Source organism: Rhinoderma darwinii, chromosome 2 (genome assembly GCF_050947455.1).
Source record: "Rhinoderma darwinii isolate aRhiDar2 chromosome 2, aRhiDar2.hap1, whole genome shotgun sequence".
NCBI lineage: Eukaryota > Metazoa > Chordata > Amphibia > Anura > Rhinodermatidae > Rhinoderma > Rhinoderma darwinii.
Window position 1 is genome coordinate 196,269,062 of NC_134688.1, and position 19,718 is coordinate 196,288,779.

General features: G+C 40.8%; 1 protein-coding gene across 3 annotated transcripts in view; it reads right to left on the bottom strand.

Annotated features, from left to right (window-relative positions):
• The window catches only part of TBC1D8 (TBC1 domain family member 8), a 78,425-nt gene that overhangs the window by 21,069 nt on the left and 37,638 nt on the right, over positions 1–19,718 (bottom strand). For all 3 annotated transcript variants that reach the window (XM_075852689.1, XM_075852688.1, XM_075852690.1), the window contains exons 7-9: positions 11,877–12,084; positions 9,458–9,640; positions 2,392–2,541 (exon numbers count right to left, since the gene is read on the bottom strand). In XM_075852689.1, the coding sequence (XP_075708804.1) occupies positions 2,392–2,541; positions 9,458–9,640; positions 11,877–12,084 (541 nt within the window). The remainder of the gene's footprint in view (positions 1–2,391; positions 2,542–9,457; positions 9,641–11,876; positions 12,085–19,718) is intronic.

A 19,718-nucleotide genomic window follows, 5' to 3' on the forward strand; every position in this document is an offset into this window, starting at 1 on the left:
ACATGTTTCATGTACACTAAAAGACCTCTTATAAAAACTCCTCTTACAACAATGCTTTGATTGACCTGGACAATTTATTTGGATAGCAAACTAGCCATTCCCTGTCCAATTTTGTGTACCCCCTTTTGATCCCGTGACAAGTTAATTCAGGCTATTTTATGAGATTGTGTATAATTCTGTATTCTTAGGTATGCTAAAACTACAAGTTAAAAGGGGTTATTTCATGAAGACAACCCCTGTCCATATGCTCTATTAGGGCATATGGGGGTCATAGAGGTTGTCGTCGTCCCCCACTCGGGACTCCTCCTCTACAAGACAGAACAGAGAGCCGCACTGTAAGAGTGGCTTCCGCTCTGGTGGACACCATACGTCCATGTATTAAATGGAGGGTGTTGGGAGCAGGATCGGCAGCAATCAGCTGATGAAAGAGGATGTCTGACAACCTCTTCAAAGTATGTGTCCTGTATTTAGAATTGTATGTCTTTATGTCAGCTATAAAATGTGTATAGCATGCATAGCACTGAGTGTTCATCTCAGTGAAGGTTCCACTTGTATTTTTTTACAGCTTGTGTGGGATAATGTGAACATTCTGCTTTGTACCACATTCCTGACCCACATAGAGTAAACATACACTGCTCCCACCAGACAAGAATTTTGCCAGGAAGATCAGCATTGTTTAAACAATACATTATTCAGAATAAGGCTATGTTCACACGGAGTATTTTGGGGGAGGAATATCTGCCTCAAAATTCCGTTTGGAACTTTGAGGCAGATATTCCTCTCCCTGCACGCCGATTTTCGCTGCAATTATCGCGCCGTTTTTCGCTCGCGGCCATTGAGCGCCGCGGGCATAAAACAGCGAGATATACGCTTTCTCCTGCCTACCATTGAAGTCAATGGGAGGTCGGAGGCGGAAGCGCCCGAAGATAGGGCATGTCGCTTCTTTTTCCCGCGAGGCAGTTTTACTGCTCGCGGGAAAAAGACGCCGACGCCTCCCATTGAAATCAATGGGAGGCGTTCTCGGGCCGTTTCTGCCGAGTTTTGCGACGCGGTTTCCGCGTCAAAAAACTCGGCAAAATACCCCGTGTGAACATAGCCTAAAGGCTGGGTTCACAGAGAGTTTTTTGCAGGCGGAAAATCTGCCTCAAAATTCAGTTTGGAAGTTTGAGGCAGATTTTCCTCTGCCTGCACGACGATTTTCGCAGCATTTTTCACCCGCGGCTATTGAGCGCCGCGGGCATAAAACGCAGCGAAATACGCTTTCTCTGCCTCCCATTGATGTCAAAGGGAGGTCAGAGGCGTAATCGCGTGAAGATAGGGCATGTCCCTTCTTTCTCCCGCGAACCGGTTTTAATGGGAGGCATTTTCGGCCGTTCCTTGGCGAGTTTTGCGGCGCGGTTTCCGCGCCAAAAAACTTGTCAAGAAACTCTGTGTGAACCCAGCCAAAGAGATTCTCAACGGCAAGGTTGATCAAATTTAAAACGGAATAATGTCAATAATAAAATACAAATAAAAAACCCTATAATGACAAATCTGACCTTTGCACACGACCGAGTGCCACTTGGGCTGTTTTTACGGCATCCAAGTGGTACCTCACCTTAGCGGGTGAATCGGGTCCGTGAAAATGGACCAGACTTTCCGATCCGTGGATAGATAGGACATGTCTTAACTTTCCACGGAACACTGACGGGACCTGGCCGGTCAGTACAATCCTTCCATCTGGCACCAATGGGAGCAGATAGGTGATGGATTATCAGATATGCTGAATTATGGGATGGACATAGAAAAGTAAATAAAACTCGCTAGTAAGGGAAGAGAAGAGAACCTTCACGAAGGAAACCCACCAAAAATTGTTCACTCAGTTAACATGATTTAGTTCTATGATCAGTGAAAGCTCCTAATATGATAACTCTGCTCAGTCTTCTGGTCCAGTAATACTCCAAAATATATTATAATATATAGTTCTGTGCTGGAAACAAGCATTGGATTAAAAAAAACTTTATCGGATGCCAAATTAAAGGAATTTCACTGAGCGACTCTAGTAGCGGTCTAGCAGCTGGGAATTCTCTTTTAATTCCACGCTGTTACGGTATTACAAGATGAAGCAGAGTGAACAACATTATACTCGTTAAAAAAAGCTAGTTATGAAGTTCCAAATTGGCCTAGATGCCCTTCGAAGCAATTTTTTTTTTTTTTAATTGTTCCAATTCATCTAAAGTGAGAAAAGCAAGGCAGCAGGTCTGTGTCCCGATGGTAGGTGCTCTCACAGAACAGCATTTGGTGTAGCGTACCCCGGCTGTAAAATCTTCTATTGCTAAACAATGAAAGTTTCATTTTGTGTGAAGTTCCTCCTTTCACCGGACAAGGATCTATAAAGCAAATATACTGTACCATTCCTGTGTCGGGATTCCCAGTTCCAGTCTGATGAAAAGAGGACATTAGAGCTTCTGCATTTGTTGGCAACTTCTCCTTTTCATTTCCACCTTCCAGATCTGGCCTAACCATTATGTTCAAATTACCGAAGCCTTCTTTACCAAATACCTAATAGTCAGGAAACATCTATGTTACTAACAGCTATTTGTTTTTCTTCAATCAGAGAACAGGGCAGTTGCCCCTATCTCTTGTACTGCGGCTGCCAACAAAGTTAAAGGGGCTTTCCAGTTTTATGCTAATAAAGCTTAAAGTGTCCTTCCAATGTTAGGAGGCATATTTTAAAGGAGTATTCCCAGAATCAACATTTATCACTCATTCACAGGAGAGGTGATAAGTGTCTGATCGCTGGGGGCTCCACTAGAACGAGGGGTCCCAAAGCCCCCCGTTCCTCTTCACTGTAAGACCGCAATGAAGAGACCTTTAAATGGAATGGCGAACGAGCATGTGCGGTGTCGCTCCATTCAAAGTCTATGGGACTGAGAAAGCACTTGGCTGTTTCCACCAGTCCCATTGACATTAAAGATTCAGGCTGCATGCTCGTTCTCCGCTCCATTCCAGCTTGGCCTCACTGCTAGTGGTGCTGGAATGGTGTCCCCGTTATAGTGATCAGTGGGGTTCCTGGCGGTGGGGCCCGTAGTGATCAGACACATCACTTATCCTGTGTATAGGTGATAAATGTTAATTCTGGGAATACCCCTTTAAAGGTTATGTTCATCGTACATGTAGCATTACACAGTTAATATAATCTACAGAAAAAGTGAAATCATTTTGAAAATACATTACTTATCTGGTATTGATCATGAGTTACAGCCTGTATTATAGTCCAGAGCTGCATTCATAAATCTGTGTGTTATTGAAAACAGCAAGTTCGTTGTCAACACACCCCTGAGCTCCCATAATATAGGGGACAGTTAGTCTTTCTATATCAGATTACTTTACAGTAACTGGAGTAAAGACAACGCTTTCTATAATGCAAATTACAACAGCAAGCTCTGTGCAGACATTGAACGGACAAGAAATGCTGGGAGATTTCAATTCTGAACTTGCAGAATTGTGAATGCAGCTCTGGACTAGAATACCGGCTGTAACTCAGGATCATTAAAAAGATTAGGAATGCAATGTATTTACAAAGTAACAACTTTTTATGTAGATTAATTCTATTTGTGAATGAAATGGTGTTTCAAGACCGACATATGCTTTAATCTTTGTATAATGTAAAGTTCTGAAACTTTCTAGTATACTTTGACTTTCAACTCCTCACCATTTTCAAAGACCTTTCTTTGACGTCAGTGGATGCAACATTCTGGTTTATATTGAGAGGCTGAAAACTTGTGCTGAGAATTGAATACAATCCAGTCTAGGCAATGCTCCATCCAATCGTATTCACTTCTCAGCTGAAAGCAGGACCAGCTTTGTACCGGTTTGCAGCCTCTAGATGTAAACAAGAGTGTTCATTCACTAACAGCAAACACGAATGTTAAAAAATGGTGAGTAATTCAAACACTAAAGGAGGAAATGTATTAATACTGGTGTTTCAGACACCAGTCTTAGGCCTTATTCACATGACCGTTGAATACGTCCGTGTGACAAAAGTTGAAACAACAGCCGTCACATGGACCTATGTAATTCAATGGAGCCATTCACACGGCCGTTGTTTCAATGAAGCGTGTGAAGGGTCCGTGAAAAGATAGGACATGTCATATTTTTTTGCGCTTCACGCATCCTTCCATAGACTCTAGTCTATGCGGGATACGTGATAACACATCCCAGGGGTACAGCATAGATGCACCTCGGACGTGAAAAACAGCACGAGGTTTGCAACGTTCGTTTGACTCTAGCCTTAATCTCAAGAACGTTGGAGTAAAATGCGTATAATTTATAAAAGAGGCTCACACCTCTTAATAAATTAGGCACATCTCTGGCTGTTTGTGTGCAAGAAAGTCAAATCTACGCCAGCTACGAGCTGGCATAGATTTGTGCCATAATTTATGCCAGTCCCTGGCGTAAAAAAATTGTCTTTAAACTTCTTTAACCCCTTCACGACATTTGCCGTACATGTACGTCATGGAAAGCATTGACTTCCCGCATCTTGCCGTACATGTACGCCGAATGTTTGGGACCGGCTCAGAAGCTGAGCTGGTGCCATCATCACCGGATCTCAGCTGTATCTTACAGCTGACATCCGGCTGTAACGGCGGGGACCGAAATTAGCTTCGATCCCCGCCATTAACCCCTTAAGTGCAGCGCTCAAACGCGATCGCTGCACTTAAGGTGTCTGCAGCTCATCGGAACCCCAGTAATGAAATTGCCGGGGTTCCGGTGGCTGCAATGGCAACCGGAGGCCTAATACTGACCTCCCGGTCTGCCTAGCACCGAAGCCGGTCAAGATCCGCCCGGCGGCGGAGCCTGATCGGCTTCCGTAGCTGCCGGCAAGATGGCGCCGGGTCAGGAGCTGTTCCGGCGTCATCAGCTGTGGAAGTCAGCTGTACTGTACAGCTGACATCCACCTGTAACGGCAGGAACCGGAGCTAGCTCCGATCCCTGCCATTAACCCCTTCGATGCAGCAATCGAAAGCGATTGCTGCATCGTAGCGGTTACTAGCAGATCGCCAGCCCTGACAGGCAATCAGGAATGGTCTCCTGCTCTGCCATTACGGAAGCCGATTTAGGCCCCGCCGGGAGGCGAAGCCTAATCGGCTTGCTGTCAGTGAATGACTGACAGATCTAATACATTGCACTACATAGGTAGTGCAATGTATTAGAAAAAAAGAAAATCTGACCGTTGGACCTTCAAGTCCCCTAGTGGGACTTGAGAAAAAGTGTAAAAAAAGTATAAAAAAGTGTAAAAAAAAGTGTAAAAAAAAGTGCAAATAATAAAAGTTTGAAAACAATAAAAGTTTCAAGTAATCAAATAAAACACAATCCCCCTTTTACTCTTATCAAGTCCTTTATTATTGAAAAATAATAATAAACCATATGTATTTGGTATCGCCGCGACCGTAACGACCTGAGGTATCAAAATATTATATTTATTGCACGCGGTGAACAGCGTAAAAAAACCGTAAAAAACGTTACCTGAGTTTCTGTTTTTTAGTCACTTTGCCCTACAAATGTTAGGATAAAAAGTGATCAAAAAGTCGCACGTATCCAAAAATGGTACCTATAAAAACTATAGCTCGTCCCGCAAAAAACAAGCCCTCATACACCTCCGTCGACAAAAAAATTAAAAAGTTATGGTTCTCACAACTTGGCGACAGAAAAAATACATTCTTTTTACAAAAGTAATTTTATTGTGCAAAAAGTTGTAAAACATAAAAAAGTGCTATAAATTAGGTATTGCCGGAATCGTACTGACCCGCAGAATAAAGTTAACATGTAATTTATAACGCATGGTGAACGCTGTCTAAAAAAAACGAAAAAAGCTGTGCCAGAATTTCGTTTTTTTGTTTACCTGGCATTCCAGAAAATAGGATAAAAGGTGATCAAAAAGTTGCATATACCCCAAAATGGTACCAATAATAACTACAGCTCGTCCCACAACAAACCAGCCCTCATACCGCTACGTCTATGAAAAATAAAATCAGTTATGGCTCCAATAAGTCAGGAAATAAAAAAATATGCAGTAGTGCCCGAGGGGAACATTTCTTCTGTTTGAAGAGGCGATTTATCAAGGACCTAAAATTAGGGAACCAGGAAGGGGAGGGCCCAAACATATCCGCTGGAAGCGACGGTGCCCGCATTATATCAGGACAACACTTCCTAGCAAAATTCCCCAAACTACAAAGGCGCGGAGTGTGGACCAAAAGGGGCAAAAGAAAGGACGCCATATATCAGTGCGACACCGGCCTGTGCAGAAAGGATTGCTTCACAGCGTAACACACATCTATGGATTATTTTATTGTTTTTTTTTACCCCATTATTATACCACCTGACTATGCCCCTTATATACTCCGCCCGGCTTACATATGCCCTACATTATAAACGGAAACACCAGTAAGACTCCAAACAAAACTACTACCAAGCAAAATCCACGCTCCAAAAGCCAAATGGCGTTTCCTCCCATCTGAACCCTACAGCGTGCCCAAACAGCAGTTTCCTTCCACATATATGGCACCGTCATACCCGGGAGAACCCTTTTAGCAATTTTTGGAGTGTGTGTCTCCAGTGGCATAAGCTGGGCACGACATATTTGCCACTGAATGGCATATCTAGGGAAAAATATAAATTTTTAATTTGCACCATCCACAGCGCATTCATTTATGGAAAAGACCTGTGGGGTGAAAATGCTCACTACACCCCTTAATAAATGCCTTGAGGGGTGCAGTTTCCATAATGGGGTCACTTCCCAGGGGTTTATTTTTATTATTTCACATCTGAGCCTCTGCAGTTGTGAACCAATACTTTGTAAATCGCCAAATTAGGCCTCAATTTTACATGGTACGCTTTCACTCCTGAGCCTGGTCGACTGTCCAGGCAAGAGATTAGGACCACATGTAGGGTGTTTCTAAAACCAGGAAACCCAGCATAATAATTAGAGAGCTGTCTTGTTATGGTGGCACAAGCCGGGCACCACATATTGTCCACATATCTGTGGAAAAAATCCCATTTTCAATCTGCAACATCGAGTTCACACTAATTTCTACAAAACACCTGCAGGGTTAACATGCTCACTACACCCCTAGGTAAATGCATTGAGGGGTGTAGTTTCCAAAATTGGGTCACTTCTGGGGGGTTTCCACTGTTTTGGGCCCACAGGCGCCCAGAAACCAATCCAGCAACATCTGCACTCCAAATGGCGGTCCTTCCCTTCTGAGCCCTGCCGTGTGCCCAAACAGCAGTTTATGACCACATATGGGGTATTGCCGTACTCGGGAGAAATTGCTTTACAAATGTTGGGTTCTTTTTTTTCCTTTATTTGTTGCGAAAATGAAAAAATTTGCGCTAAAGCTACGTCTTATTGAAAAAAAAGGATTGCTTTTATTTTCACTGCCCAATTCTAATAAATTCTATGAAACATCTGTGGGGTCAAAATGCTCACTACGCCCCTAGATGAATTCCTCAAGAGGTGTAGTTTCCTAAATGGTGTCACTTTTTGGGCGTTTTCATTGTTTTTTCCCCTCAGGGGCTTTGCAAATGTGACATGGCCGCCGCAAACCATTCCTGCTCAATGTGATCTCCAAAAGCCAAATAGCGCTCTTTCCCTTCTAAGCCAAGCCGTGTCTCCAAACAGCCGTTTATTACCACATGTGGGGCATTGTTTTACTCGGGAGAAATTGCTTTACAAATTTTGTGGTGCTTTTTCTCCTTCAGTCCTTCTGGAAATTAGTAAAAATAAGCTAAACCTACATTTTCTTTGAAAAAATTTTGATTTTTATTTTCAGGCCCTACTTCCAATAATTTCTGCAAAAAACCTGTGGGGTCAAATCGCTCACTATACCCCTAGATAATTTCGTCAATGGGTGTAGTTTCCAAAATGGGGTCACTTGTGGGGCGTTTCCACTGTTTTGTCCCCTCAGGGGCTTTGTAAATGTGAACCATTCCTGCTAAACTTGAGCTCCAAAAGCCAAATAGCGCTCTTTCCCTTCTCAGCCCTGCCGTGTCTCCAAACAACCGGTTATTACCACATGTGGGGTATTGTTTTACTCGGGAGAAATTGCTTTACAAATTTTACGGTGCTTTTTCTCCTTTAGTCCTTGTGGAAATGAGAAAAAAAATCGCTAAACCTACATTTTCTTTGAAGAAATGTTGATTTTAATTTTCACGGCCTACTTCCAATAATTTCTGTAAAAAACCTGTGCGGTCAAAATGCTCACTGTACCCCTAGATAATTTCCTTGAGGTGTGTAGTTTCCCAGATGGGGGTCACTTTTGGGGGATTTTGACTGTTTTGGCACCGCAAGAGCCCTTCAAACCTGACATGGTGCCTAAAATTTATTCTAACAAAAATAAGGCCCCAAAATCCACTAGGTATTCCTTTGCTTCTGAGGCCGGTGCTTCAGTCCAGTAGCACGCTACGGCCACATGTGGGATATTTCCTAAAACTGCAGAAACTGGGCAACAAATATTGAGTTGCATTTCTCTGGTAAAACCTTCTGTGTTATAAAAAAAATTGTACTAAAAATTTATTTCTGCAAAAAAATATGACATTTGTAAATTTCACCTCTACTTTGCTTTAATTCCTGTGACATGTGTAAAGGGTTAAGACATTTTCTAAATGCTGTTTTGAATACTTTGAGGGGTGAAGTTTTTAAAATGGGGTGACTTTTTGGGGGTTTCTAATATATAAGGCCCTCAAAGCCACTTCACAACTGAACTGGCCCCTGTAAAAATGGCCTTTTGAAATTTTCATGAAAATGTGAGAAATTGCTGCTAAAGTTCTAAGCCTTGTAACGTCATAGAAAAATAAAAGGATGTTCAAAAAACGATGCCAATCTAAAGTAGACATATGGGGGATGTTAATTAGCAACAATTTTGTGTGGTATAACTGCCTGTCTTACAAGCAGATACATTTAAATTTAGAAAAATGCAAATTTTTGCAATTTTTCGCTAAATTTTGGAGTTTTTCACAATTAAATACTGAACATATCGAGCAAATTTTGCCAGTAACTTAAAGTCCAATGTGTCACGAGAAAACAATCTCAGAATCGCTTGGATAGGTGAAAGCATTCCGGAGTTATTACCACATAAAGTGACACATGTCAGATTTGAAATATGAGGCTCGGTCAGGAAGGTCAAAAGTAGCTAAAGAGGGAAGGGGTTAAAGTTTGCAGAATTGGACTACAAATTACACAACACTACACAGAGGATATTCTCTCGTATCAGTAACAGCAGTAAGATAAATGTACAACACTTATCCATTAAGATGTGGCTAACACTTTTTGGAAACTGAAATTACGAAAAAAATAATCTCTATGAAAAATAGTTTCTTGGCAGTAAGGCCAGTGTAAATAAGTTTTTCACCCGGCTTCCTTTTGCAAAATTCAACTATTACGTATTGCGTGTATGAAATATTGTGTATGCGGTACCTGGTCTTTGTTTCTTGGGTACACCGTGCTTGTGTTGACTTGTTGAAACCTTTGGAGTAAACCATTAACTAGACTCTCTCTGTCTTTCAGCTCAATAAACTGGAAAGCCATCTGTTGTTTAATACTGATAATAATAGGGTTTGGTAGAAGGCTGGTGTCCTCCATCTTCTCCACACTTACTACCTTTAAATCATGAAAACAAAAACATTTTAAAGAGACTGTCACCAGTTTATCTCCTAACTAATCTAATAGGAGCTTTGCTGCGGATAACTACAGTGTGATTTGTTTTAAAAAAACTATTATTTTAAAAGTGGAGCATTTTTCTAAATATGTAAATGAGCCTTTATTAGACAACTGGGAGGTAACAGCAGCGATTCTCCTGAGGTGGAGCCACCTCACAGCCTCTGACACTGTCCAATCAGCATGAAGCTGCGTCACACAGTGTGAGAGATGGAGGCTGGAAGGAAGGGGGATCACTTCAAAACAGCCATATTTCAGGCTTTGGACCAAATAGAACAGCATTTATATATAAGCAATGGCATATGAAAGAGGAGATTCTAATCTTTCATATGACACCAGGATTACAATCTTTAATATGGCACAACCGGAGAGATCACCAGTTGAAAACACAGTCGGGAATGGAAGCAGTGTACTATAGGCTCACACTGTGTTGCTGGGCAGGGAATGGGGAGAAGCTTTATGCGGATTGGACAGTGTCATACAGAAAACATCACCGCCCAGAGTGAAAAGAAAGAGTCACCCCTTATTTGGCTATTAGTCACACTAGCATAATGCTCGTAAATTTGCAAATAATAAACTTTAAAAAAAAAAACAAATCAAATGTAGTTATCAGCAGCAAAGCGCCTATTAGATTAGTTAGAAGATAGGGGATTAGTAAACTGATGACAGAGTTTACACAATTTCAACAAATTAATCTCTATTGCCACTTACTATTTTTCATACTTTTGTATGTTTTACAAGATGTATACAATTAACTTGGGAACAACAGTTCTCCAGAAGTTCTAGGACTTTAGGACAGAATTTGTGTTTTATTAAATAACCCCCAAAATCCCACAAATGTACTCAGTTTACATTGATAGCATATGACATAATTAAAATGTCCACAAGCAAAATCATAACATAACAATGTCACATGATATTTTAAAAAAAAGGAGAAAAATACGCTCTAAAAGCAGTAGCAGAAGAATCTCCACCCACTTCCTTTCACTTACCACCTCTTAGTTTTACAAAGCATGTGAAGAAAATAAAGTACACCCATCTACAGTTGGTAAGAAGAGTAATTGACAGAAAACTATACAAAGAGGCTATTTTTGTAATGTGTATGTGAGAGGCATTCCTATGACATAACTCTGCAACAATTTAACTCTGGTAGTCGTTTCTCCCAAGCTTCAAACTAACAAAGGTTTTTCTTTACTTTATTTACAAATTTTACGTCTGGTAGGCCTATTTAAAGAGGCTCCGTCACCAGATTATAAGTGTCCTATCTCCTACATAATCAGAACAGAGCTGTAATGTAGATAATAACAGTGGTTTTTATTTAGAAAAACAATCATTTTTGATCAAGTTATGAGCAATTTTAGATTTAGTTTCTTAATAGACAACTGGGCGTTTTTTACCAAGTGGGCATTGTAAAGAGAAGTGTATGACACTGACCAATCAGCGTCATACACTTCTCTCCATTCATGTACTCAGCACATAGTGATCTCGCGAGATCATGATGTGCTGTCACTTACTCACACATTAACTTTACTGAAGTGTCTTGAGAGTGAATAGACATTGCCTCCAGCCAGGACGCGATGTCTATTCACACTTCGATAAAGTTTTGGTGGGACTTGCTCACACAGCACAGCGTGATCTCGCAAGATCATGCTGTGCTGTGATTAAGTCCCACACAAACTTTACCGAAGTGTTGGGAGTGTGAATAGACATTGCGTCCTGGCTGGAGGCAATGTCTATTCACTCTCAAGACACTACAGTAAAGTTAATGTGGGTTTATGTGACAGCAAAGCGGGATCTCGCAAGATCACGTTGTGCTGAGTACAAATGGACATGAATGGAGAGAAGTGTATGACGCTGATTGGTCAGCGTCATGCAGTTCTCTTTACAACACCCACTTAGTAAAAAGGTAAAAAATGCCCAGTTGTCTATTAAGAAACTAATTAGCATAAATGTAAAATTGCTCATAACCTGCTCAAAAATGATCGTTTTTCAAAATAAAAACCACTGTTATCTACATTACAGCGCCGATCAGATTATGTATGAGATAGGGCACTTATAATGTGGTGACAGAGCCTCTTAAGCTTCAGATATGTCAGTTAAAGATGCTTTATCCACTTCAAATATTATGCAGCTAACAAAAAATATTATAATAAAAATGGCAAAGCGATCAAAGTCTTACCTCTTTGAGTGGTATAATAACATTGCATATGCCATCTTCCTTACTGGCAAAGCAGAGATAGCTGTCAGAAGTATATATCCTTCCTGGCGTATGGCATCGGCTGAAGGGAGTCCATAGAGAACAATCAACAACATCATACAACCTCTCGATTCTTGGAAGCTTAAACTTGGCTAGAAAAAATTCCTTTTGTGCTCTTGCTTCTAGATCCCTTTGAAAAGAAACACCGGATTATTCTTCAGTTCTTATGCATTTTTTGCTTGATTGTAATGTAGATTACAGCAGTGTTTTTTATTTAGAAAAACAATTCATTTTGACTGAGTTATGACCTATTTTATATTTATGCTAATGACTTTCTTAATGCCCAACTGGGAGTGTTTTTACTTTTTGACCAAGTGGGCGTTGTGGAGAGACGTGTATGCCGCTGACCAATCAGCGTCATACACTTCTCTCCATTCATTTACTCAGTACATAGTGATCCTGCGTTGCTCACTATGTGCTGTCACTTACTCACACATTAACGTTACTGAAGCGTCTTGAGAATTAATAGACATCGCTTCCAGCCAGGACGCGATGTCTATTCACAATCCCGACACTTCGGTAACGTTTATGTGGGACTTAATGACAGCAAGCGTGATCTCGCGAGATCACTCTGTAAGCTGTCATTTACAGAGTGATCTCGCGAGATCACGCTTGCTGTGCTGTAACTCCCACACTAATGTTACCGAAGTGTCAGGATTGTGAATAGACATTACGGCCTGGCTGGTAGTGAGGTCTATTCACTCTCAAGACACTTCAGTAACGTTAATGTGTGAGTATGTGACTGCACATCATGATCTAGCAAGATCACTATGTGCTGAGTAAATGAGTGGAGAGAAGTGTATCATACACTTCTCTCCACAACGCCCACTTGGTCAAAAAGTCAAAACACGCTCAGTTGGCCATTAAGAAAGTCATTAGCCTAAATCTAAAATAGGTCATAATTCCATCAAATTTGATCGTTTAAATAAAAAAACACTGCTGTAACCTACATTACAGCGCCGATCACATTATGTACAAGATAGGCCTCTTATAATGTGGTGACAGAGCCTCTTTAAGTGCCGTTGGGTTATGAAGCAGGACAATGATCAGAGGCACACAACCAAGTCCACCTCTGAATGGCTCAAAAGAAACAAAATTAAGGTTTTGGAGTTGCCGAGACAAAGTCCTGACTTGAATCCCCTTAAAACGGGCAGTTCATGTTCAAAAACCCTCCAATGTAGGCGAATTAAAACTCCTCAAAGAAGAGTGGGCCGAAGTTCCTTCACAGCGATGTATTAGACTAATCGCAAGTGTTTGACTGCAGTTACTGGCAATTACTTTTTCACATGGGTGATAAAGGTTTCAAATACATCTTTATCTTCAATAAATGGAATCATCATTTAAAAACTGCATTTTGTATTAACTCGTGTTGTGTTTATCTTATATTAAGACTAGATTATCTGTAACATTTGAATGTAACAAATTAGTAAAAATAGAAGAATTTTTCACAGCACCGTACGTCTTGGAGAATATTTTTTTTTGTAGTGGGAGTACATGGGTGACCTATACCACTCTATGCCTATACGCCGGTATAACTGAGGATTCTGTCGGAGATATAGGTCGGCAAATACTTTAGGGAAGCTTCAAATGCAGTGTGGACTCAGCCTTACACTTACTGCTCAATATATGTAGCTTTGCCATTTGTTCACATTTTTATCAAGGTTTACAGTATTTTCAGTCTGCAGCACTATTCTTGCTGTCAACAACACTAGAACCTTGGCGAACACTATTAAAAGTCTTTTGGGTTCTTCAGGATTTCTATCTGCCTTAAGCTCATCCATCACAGCGATCATGGCTCTTTTATAAAGACAAGATCTCACATCGGCTTGAAAAAAGCCTTATATGTTTTTTTTTAAGGTCTTAGAATGGTTATCCAATAGTAAAAAAATAAGTCATACTGTAAAAACAAAAAAGGCATGTATTTTACGTTTTAAAAAAATATAAAAATTTTATTTCTACATGATTAGTTGCATTCAATGTTTACAATGTTAGCAGCTAAATGAGGAAGGGACTACAATATGATTGACAGCTCTGCTGTCAGGCCCTGTAATACCAAAACCATCAGCACAATGAAAGATTTTCACAGATGTACTGTGAAACAGAGGTTTTACTTTGCTTATGGAATACAAATAAAGTAAGGAGAATTTATCAAATGTTCTACGGCAGTTTTCGGTCGTAGAATGTAACAAATGCATCAAAAGTAACACTTTGCGCAAACAAAACTGAGTTTTGATGCATTTGTGCCACTCACGCCCCTTTAGCATAAAAGTGGGTGGGTCTTAGCAGAAGGTGACGGGGCAACCGCAGCCAGAAACATTTACTATAATTTATGCCAGAAACTAACGTAAAATATAGGGGAATCTACACCAGATCGTAGCTAGCGTAGATTTCCCTTTCTGGCACACAAACAGCAGAAGATGAAACATTTATTTAGAGGCGTGCGCTCCTTAATAAATTAGCCGCACGATGCTCCTGCAGCCTTAATACTATGACTGGCGTATAAAATGCCAGTCTTATTAAATCTGCCTCAGTGTGTGTAGATTATGGTCTCCGGCAATTAATCTAAAAAACTGGTAACACTGCTTTCTTCTTCTCTGAAGCACGAGGCAAAACACAAGTTACGAATGAAGCAAAGGGTCCAGCAGTTCTATCCACATGATATATACGGTATAAGACTCTACATTTATTGTGCAATCTTTAAAACTCCACAGCAGGTCCTCCTCACAGATCAGGCATTAGCTTACGCGTTTCAGACATGTGTACTAAGTCATAGCGATTCTAAAATAAAAGTTAGCCCCAACCTAAAACTCTTAAAGGTCCAGTGTCACGGAAAAAATTTTTTTAGACCAATTTGCTTTTAGTGTTTTATTAAACATTTTTTTATTTATTTGTGTGTTTGTGTTTTACTTTTTTTAATTTTTTCACTTTTTCTTGTCCATGGGGGCTGCCATTTTTTTTTCCATCTCTGTATGTGTCGATTAACGACACATACAGACATGGTATACGGCACATACAGTCCCATAGTGAATGCGAACGGGGCCCGTTCCATCCACTATGCTGTACGCCGTCTGTGTGGGAACGGCGCATGCGCCGCTCCCACACAGTCCAAATAGAACTGTGCGACGTCCGGCTGCATTTTCTTGTGGACCGGAAGTCGCGGCCAGACAGTAAGATTACTACTTCCGGTCGCGGCTTCCAGACTTGTGCACTTGGAGCGGAGGTAGCAGACGGAGCGGACGGACCGGAGGGAGTGGCGGCGGCAGGAGCAGGTAAGTTAGGTCTGTGTATGTACGTGTTTTACTGTGTGTTTACTACTGTATGTTAACCTACTACACTGTGTGTTAGCTCAAAAAATGGCGACACACAGTGTAGGAGGTTTGACCGTTCAATCCCCTCGTTTCTCCCGGCACTAGCGAGGATAAGGGAGGGGGGATTCTGAGAGCTCACTAGAGCGAGTGAGTCTTCTCAAATTTTGCAGCATAAAGCAATGTGGTTGCTTTACCACATGCAATGCTGCAATTTTGGGAATTGCTCCATCTAGTGACCAGCGCTGGGAAATATTATAAATTAGAATCTAATTTATATTTCCTGACTCGTGAAAAAAATAAAAAAATTAGAACAATGTTTAATCACTTATACACTAACTGTTTAACTAAAAAAAATAAAAAAATGTTTTTCTAGCGACACATTCCCTTTAAGGAAAAATATACTTCTCTAAAAGTAAACGTCCGTGAAAGCAGAAGTACTGCATGCACAAGCAATAACAATACTGTGTTTATTTATAGCTGACAATTTAAGGCTAGGATCACCCCCACAGTTTTGATTACGTTTCTGGCTCAGTTTTTGGAGATAAATACAGGAGTGGACACAAAAGAAAGGAGATGCCTCAGTCTTTCGCATTTGGCTGAAGAAAGTGAGCCAAAAACTGCACCAAAACGGTGTGTGTGTGTGTGTGTGATTTTGGTCTTATGACGTTGTTGAGAGGCATTGTTCAGGTACTAGAAGTTTAGAAAGCAGCAAACAAAGATAAAAACAACTCACTAGCATTCACGATGCCACATTTGCATCATACTTTACTCGTAGATCGAGGGATCAGGCTGTACAATTCTCCATCCTATAGCTCATCACTCCCTGTTGCTGGCTAAGACTTGCAGCACTACAAAATCTCATTTTCACAGACATATATTAAGCAGATATTGTGTAACTGTATGAGTCTGTTGTGCTCCATACATCTAGTAGCAGTTGAATTCTGCAGTGCAATTTTTACCTAAATTCACATCTTCAGGATATGTCCTTGGTATTAATTTGCTTCAGTAAAGTGCTTTGCTGGAGGCCCTAGCACAACACTGAGCCAAGTACAGTACTGTACAAAACATTTAGGCAGTTGTGGAAAAATGCTGCCATGTAAGAACACTTTCAAAAAAATAACTTTAAAAAAATAAAAATGTAATAAATTAACAAAATATTAAGTGAGTAAACAGAAGAGAAATCTAAATCAAATCAATATATGGTGTGACCACCCTTTTCCTTCAAACAGCATCAATTCTTCTAGGTAGACCTTCACACAGTTTTTGAAAGAACTTGGCAGGGAGGTTGTTCCAAACATCTTGGAGAACTAACAGATCTGTGGATCTAGGCTTACTCAAATCCTTCGGTCTTTTCATGTAATCCCACACAGACTCGATGATGTTGAGGGCCATATCATCACTGCCAGGGATCCTTGTTCTTCTTTACGCTGAAGATCGCGCTTAATGACACTTGCTGTATGTTTGGGGTTATTGTCCTACTGCAGAATATATTTGGAGGCAATCAGATGCCTCCCTGATGGTACGGCATGATGGATAAGTATTTGCCTGTATTTCTCAGCATTGAGGAAACCATTAATCCTGACCAGATCCCCAACTCCATTTGCTGAAATTCAGCGCCAAACTTGCAAGGAACCTCCACCATGCTTCATTGTTGTCTGCAGACACATTATTGTACCGCTCTTCGGCAAACAAACTGCCTTCTGTTACAGCCAGATATTTTGACTGATCAGTCCAGAGCACCTGTAGCCATTTTGCTGCACCCCAGTTCCTATGTTTTTCTGCATTGTTGAGTCGATTGGCCTTCATTCCAGGTCGTAGTTATTGCTTTTTGGCCGCAATTCTTCCATGAAAACCACTTCTGGCCAGACTTCTCAGAACAGTAGATGGGCGTACCAGGGTCCCACTGCTTTCTGACAAGAATTGGTGTCCCACAACCTCACCATTGTAGCAGAGTTTGGCTGTTCCTCACCCAGTTTTAAGCCTCCTATACAGCAGTTTCTGTTACAGTTAATGACTAAGTTTCAACCTACATATGAAAATGATGATCATTATCACCTGTTTGGTATAATTGGTTATTCATACACCTGACTATAATCCTACAAAATCCATGACTTTGTGCAAGTGTACCTAGAGGGATTTATGCTGTTTTGAAGGCAAAGGGTGGTCACACCAAATATTGATTTGATTTAATTTCTCTTTTGTTCATTCACTTAGCATTCTTTGAATTGAAAAAAAAACTATTATTAACACTTCTATTTTTGAAAGCATTCTTACTTTGCAGCATTGTTCCACAACTGCCTAAAATGTTTGCACTGTACTGTACTGTACATGCTAAGGGGGAAAAGTACACTGGGAACAAAGATCATGTGAACAGCACATTTTAAGCAAGCATTCAATGTCACTTTTTTCTTTAAGGCATTCTTCAAAACCATGGTGTGTCCCAACCCATGGCAGTGTTATCCCGTCAATGTTGTTTCCTTTAACCCACTGAATTCCTTGAAGACTGGGAACGCAGTTGCAGATTCAAAATGTACATCCTAACTTGATGCACAAACATGAAGTCTATAGCCTCTTAATTCAGGCCTGGAGAAATGTTATTCAGGCGTAAGAGCCAGGAACAATGCTTTCAAGGGCCGGGTCCACGCAACACAATTAAAAGGGGATTGCTGCAATTACAAAAAAAAAAAAAAAAAAAAAACGCCCAGCAAACGCTCTGCAATTGGGGATGTGGGGGATTTACACATTGCTTGAGGTTTGGCCATCAGAATAGAGCTCCCCTTAATCGTATTCAAAGCAGTGACTGTCCCATCTTATAGTAAAACTTGTGTTCCCCAATCTACCCAGTCATCACAGCTGCCTCCTTCACAACTTCCCCACTAGTCACAGCAGGCTCAATCCCCAACTTCCTCAGTAGTCAAAGTAGCCTCCCACCACACTTCCTCAGTAGCCCCAACAACTTCCACAGTAGTTGCAACAGGTCACTCTACCTTTCCCAGTAGTCCCCACCCTTATGTAGTAGTTAAAGAAGCCCCCCCCCCCCTCTCTTGAGTAGTAGTTACAGCAGCCCTCCCTTCTGCAGTATTCTCATTATATGACTGTGGTCACTTATCCAGGGAGAGATTGAGATGGATGCCATCAGAGACAGCATCTAGCTCTTTGCATTCGACAAGGGTGAAAACATTCAGCTGCAAAATTAATCAAAAGGCATGTAGCAAAACCTGGTTGACAAAGCCAATTTTGTTCAGCCCTGACTTATTTATATCATTTAGGGCAACTAAAGCAGCCAATAAACATCACTTAGGTAGTCACTTGTATAAAGAAAACAATACTTTCTTCATGTATTCTACCACCAATTGTGATATAGGACTTCAAAAGACAATTACTTCATACTGTATTTACTAGGTTTTAGAATTATGATTGGATGGCATGATGGATGGGTACATGGTAGCCTTAACTTTATTAAAAAATGCTAAATAACTACTTTCCAGGATGGAAACTGTTACGAATATACAAAGCATGTTACAGACTACAAAGCATTAGTGCAATTCTCCACATCAAGCTTCATTATACCACTTTAGTCCATTTGCAAAGTCTAACCCAGCTGTATCCCGCAATATCAGTCTCAGATTAAAGGGGAAAAAAGAAAACGGAGTCTGGAAAGTCAATAAGAAGCAGGATGCCTATTAGCCATAATTATTATGTACTCATGAGCAGAGCCTGCAAAATATTTTTAATGTCTAATAAAGAATGATTGATTAAATATTTATGTGTGTACAGATTGGGACTGCCAGGAAGCGCCATACACTGGAAGTCCCTGTGGCAGACTGAAAAAAATCAGACAAGCAGAAAGCCATATCCTTCAAGGTCAAAATGAATTGATCAATTTACATTCCTTGATTATGCTACAGAGTTACTTTACTACATATTCTTTCAAAATGAGGATTAGACCGGAATTAAAAGAGAACCTGTCACCAGCATTTCACCTATTAAACCAGCAATACCTGGTGGTAGCGGGTTAAAAAAAAAAGGCCTCATGAACACAAGGGATTTTGCTGTCCGCAAATACGGATCAGACACCTACAGATACACATTCGTAGCCGTCCGCAATTGCAGCAGCATCTGTAGACTACTATGTGCGAGTCTGTGCTGCAATTGTGGACAATAGGGCGGGTCCTATAATTTGCGGATCATTTCTAGGGCATGGATACACATCCATATATATACTGAAAGGTGTCTGTGGCCAATAGAAATGAATGCGTCCGTAATTATGGATGAAAATTACGGTCGTGTGCATGAGGCCTAAGCTATAATTATCTTCTAAGTAGGCTCTGTATTCCGTTTTGTAGTGTTCCTGCACTGTATGCTAATGAGCATAAGAGTCATATCTTCGAAGATTCCTCAAGTCTATCCGAATTAACCCCACCTCCTCACTTTTGATTGACAGCTCTTCGTCTCC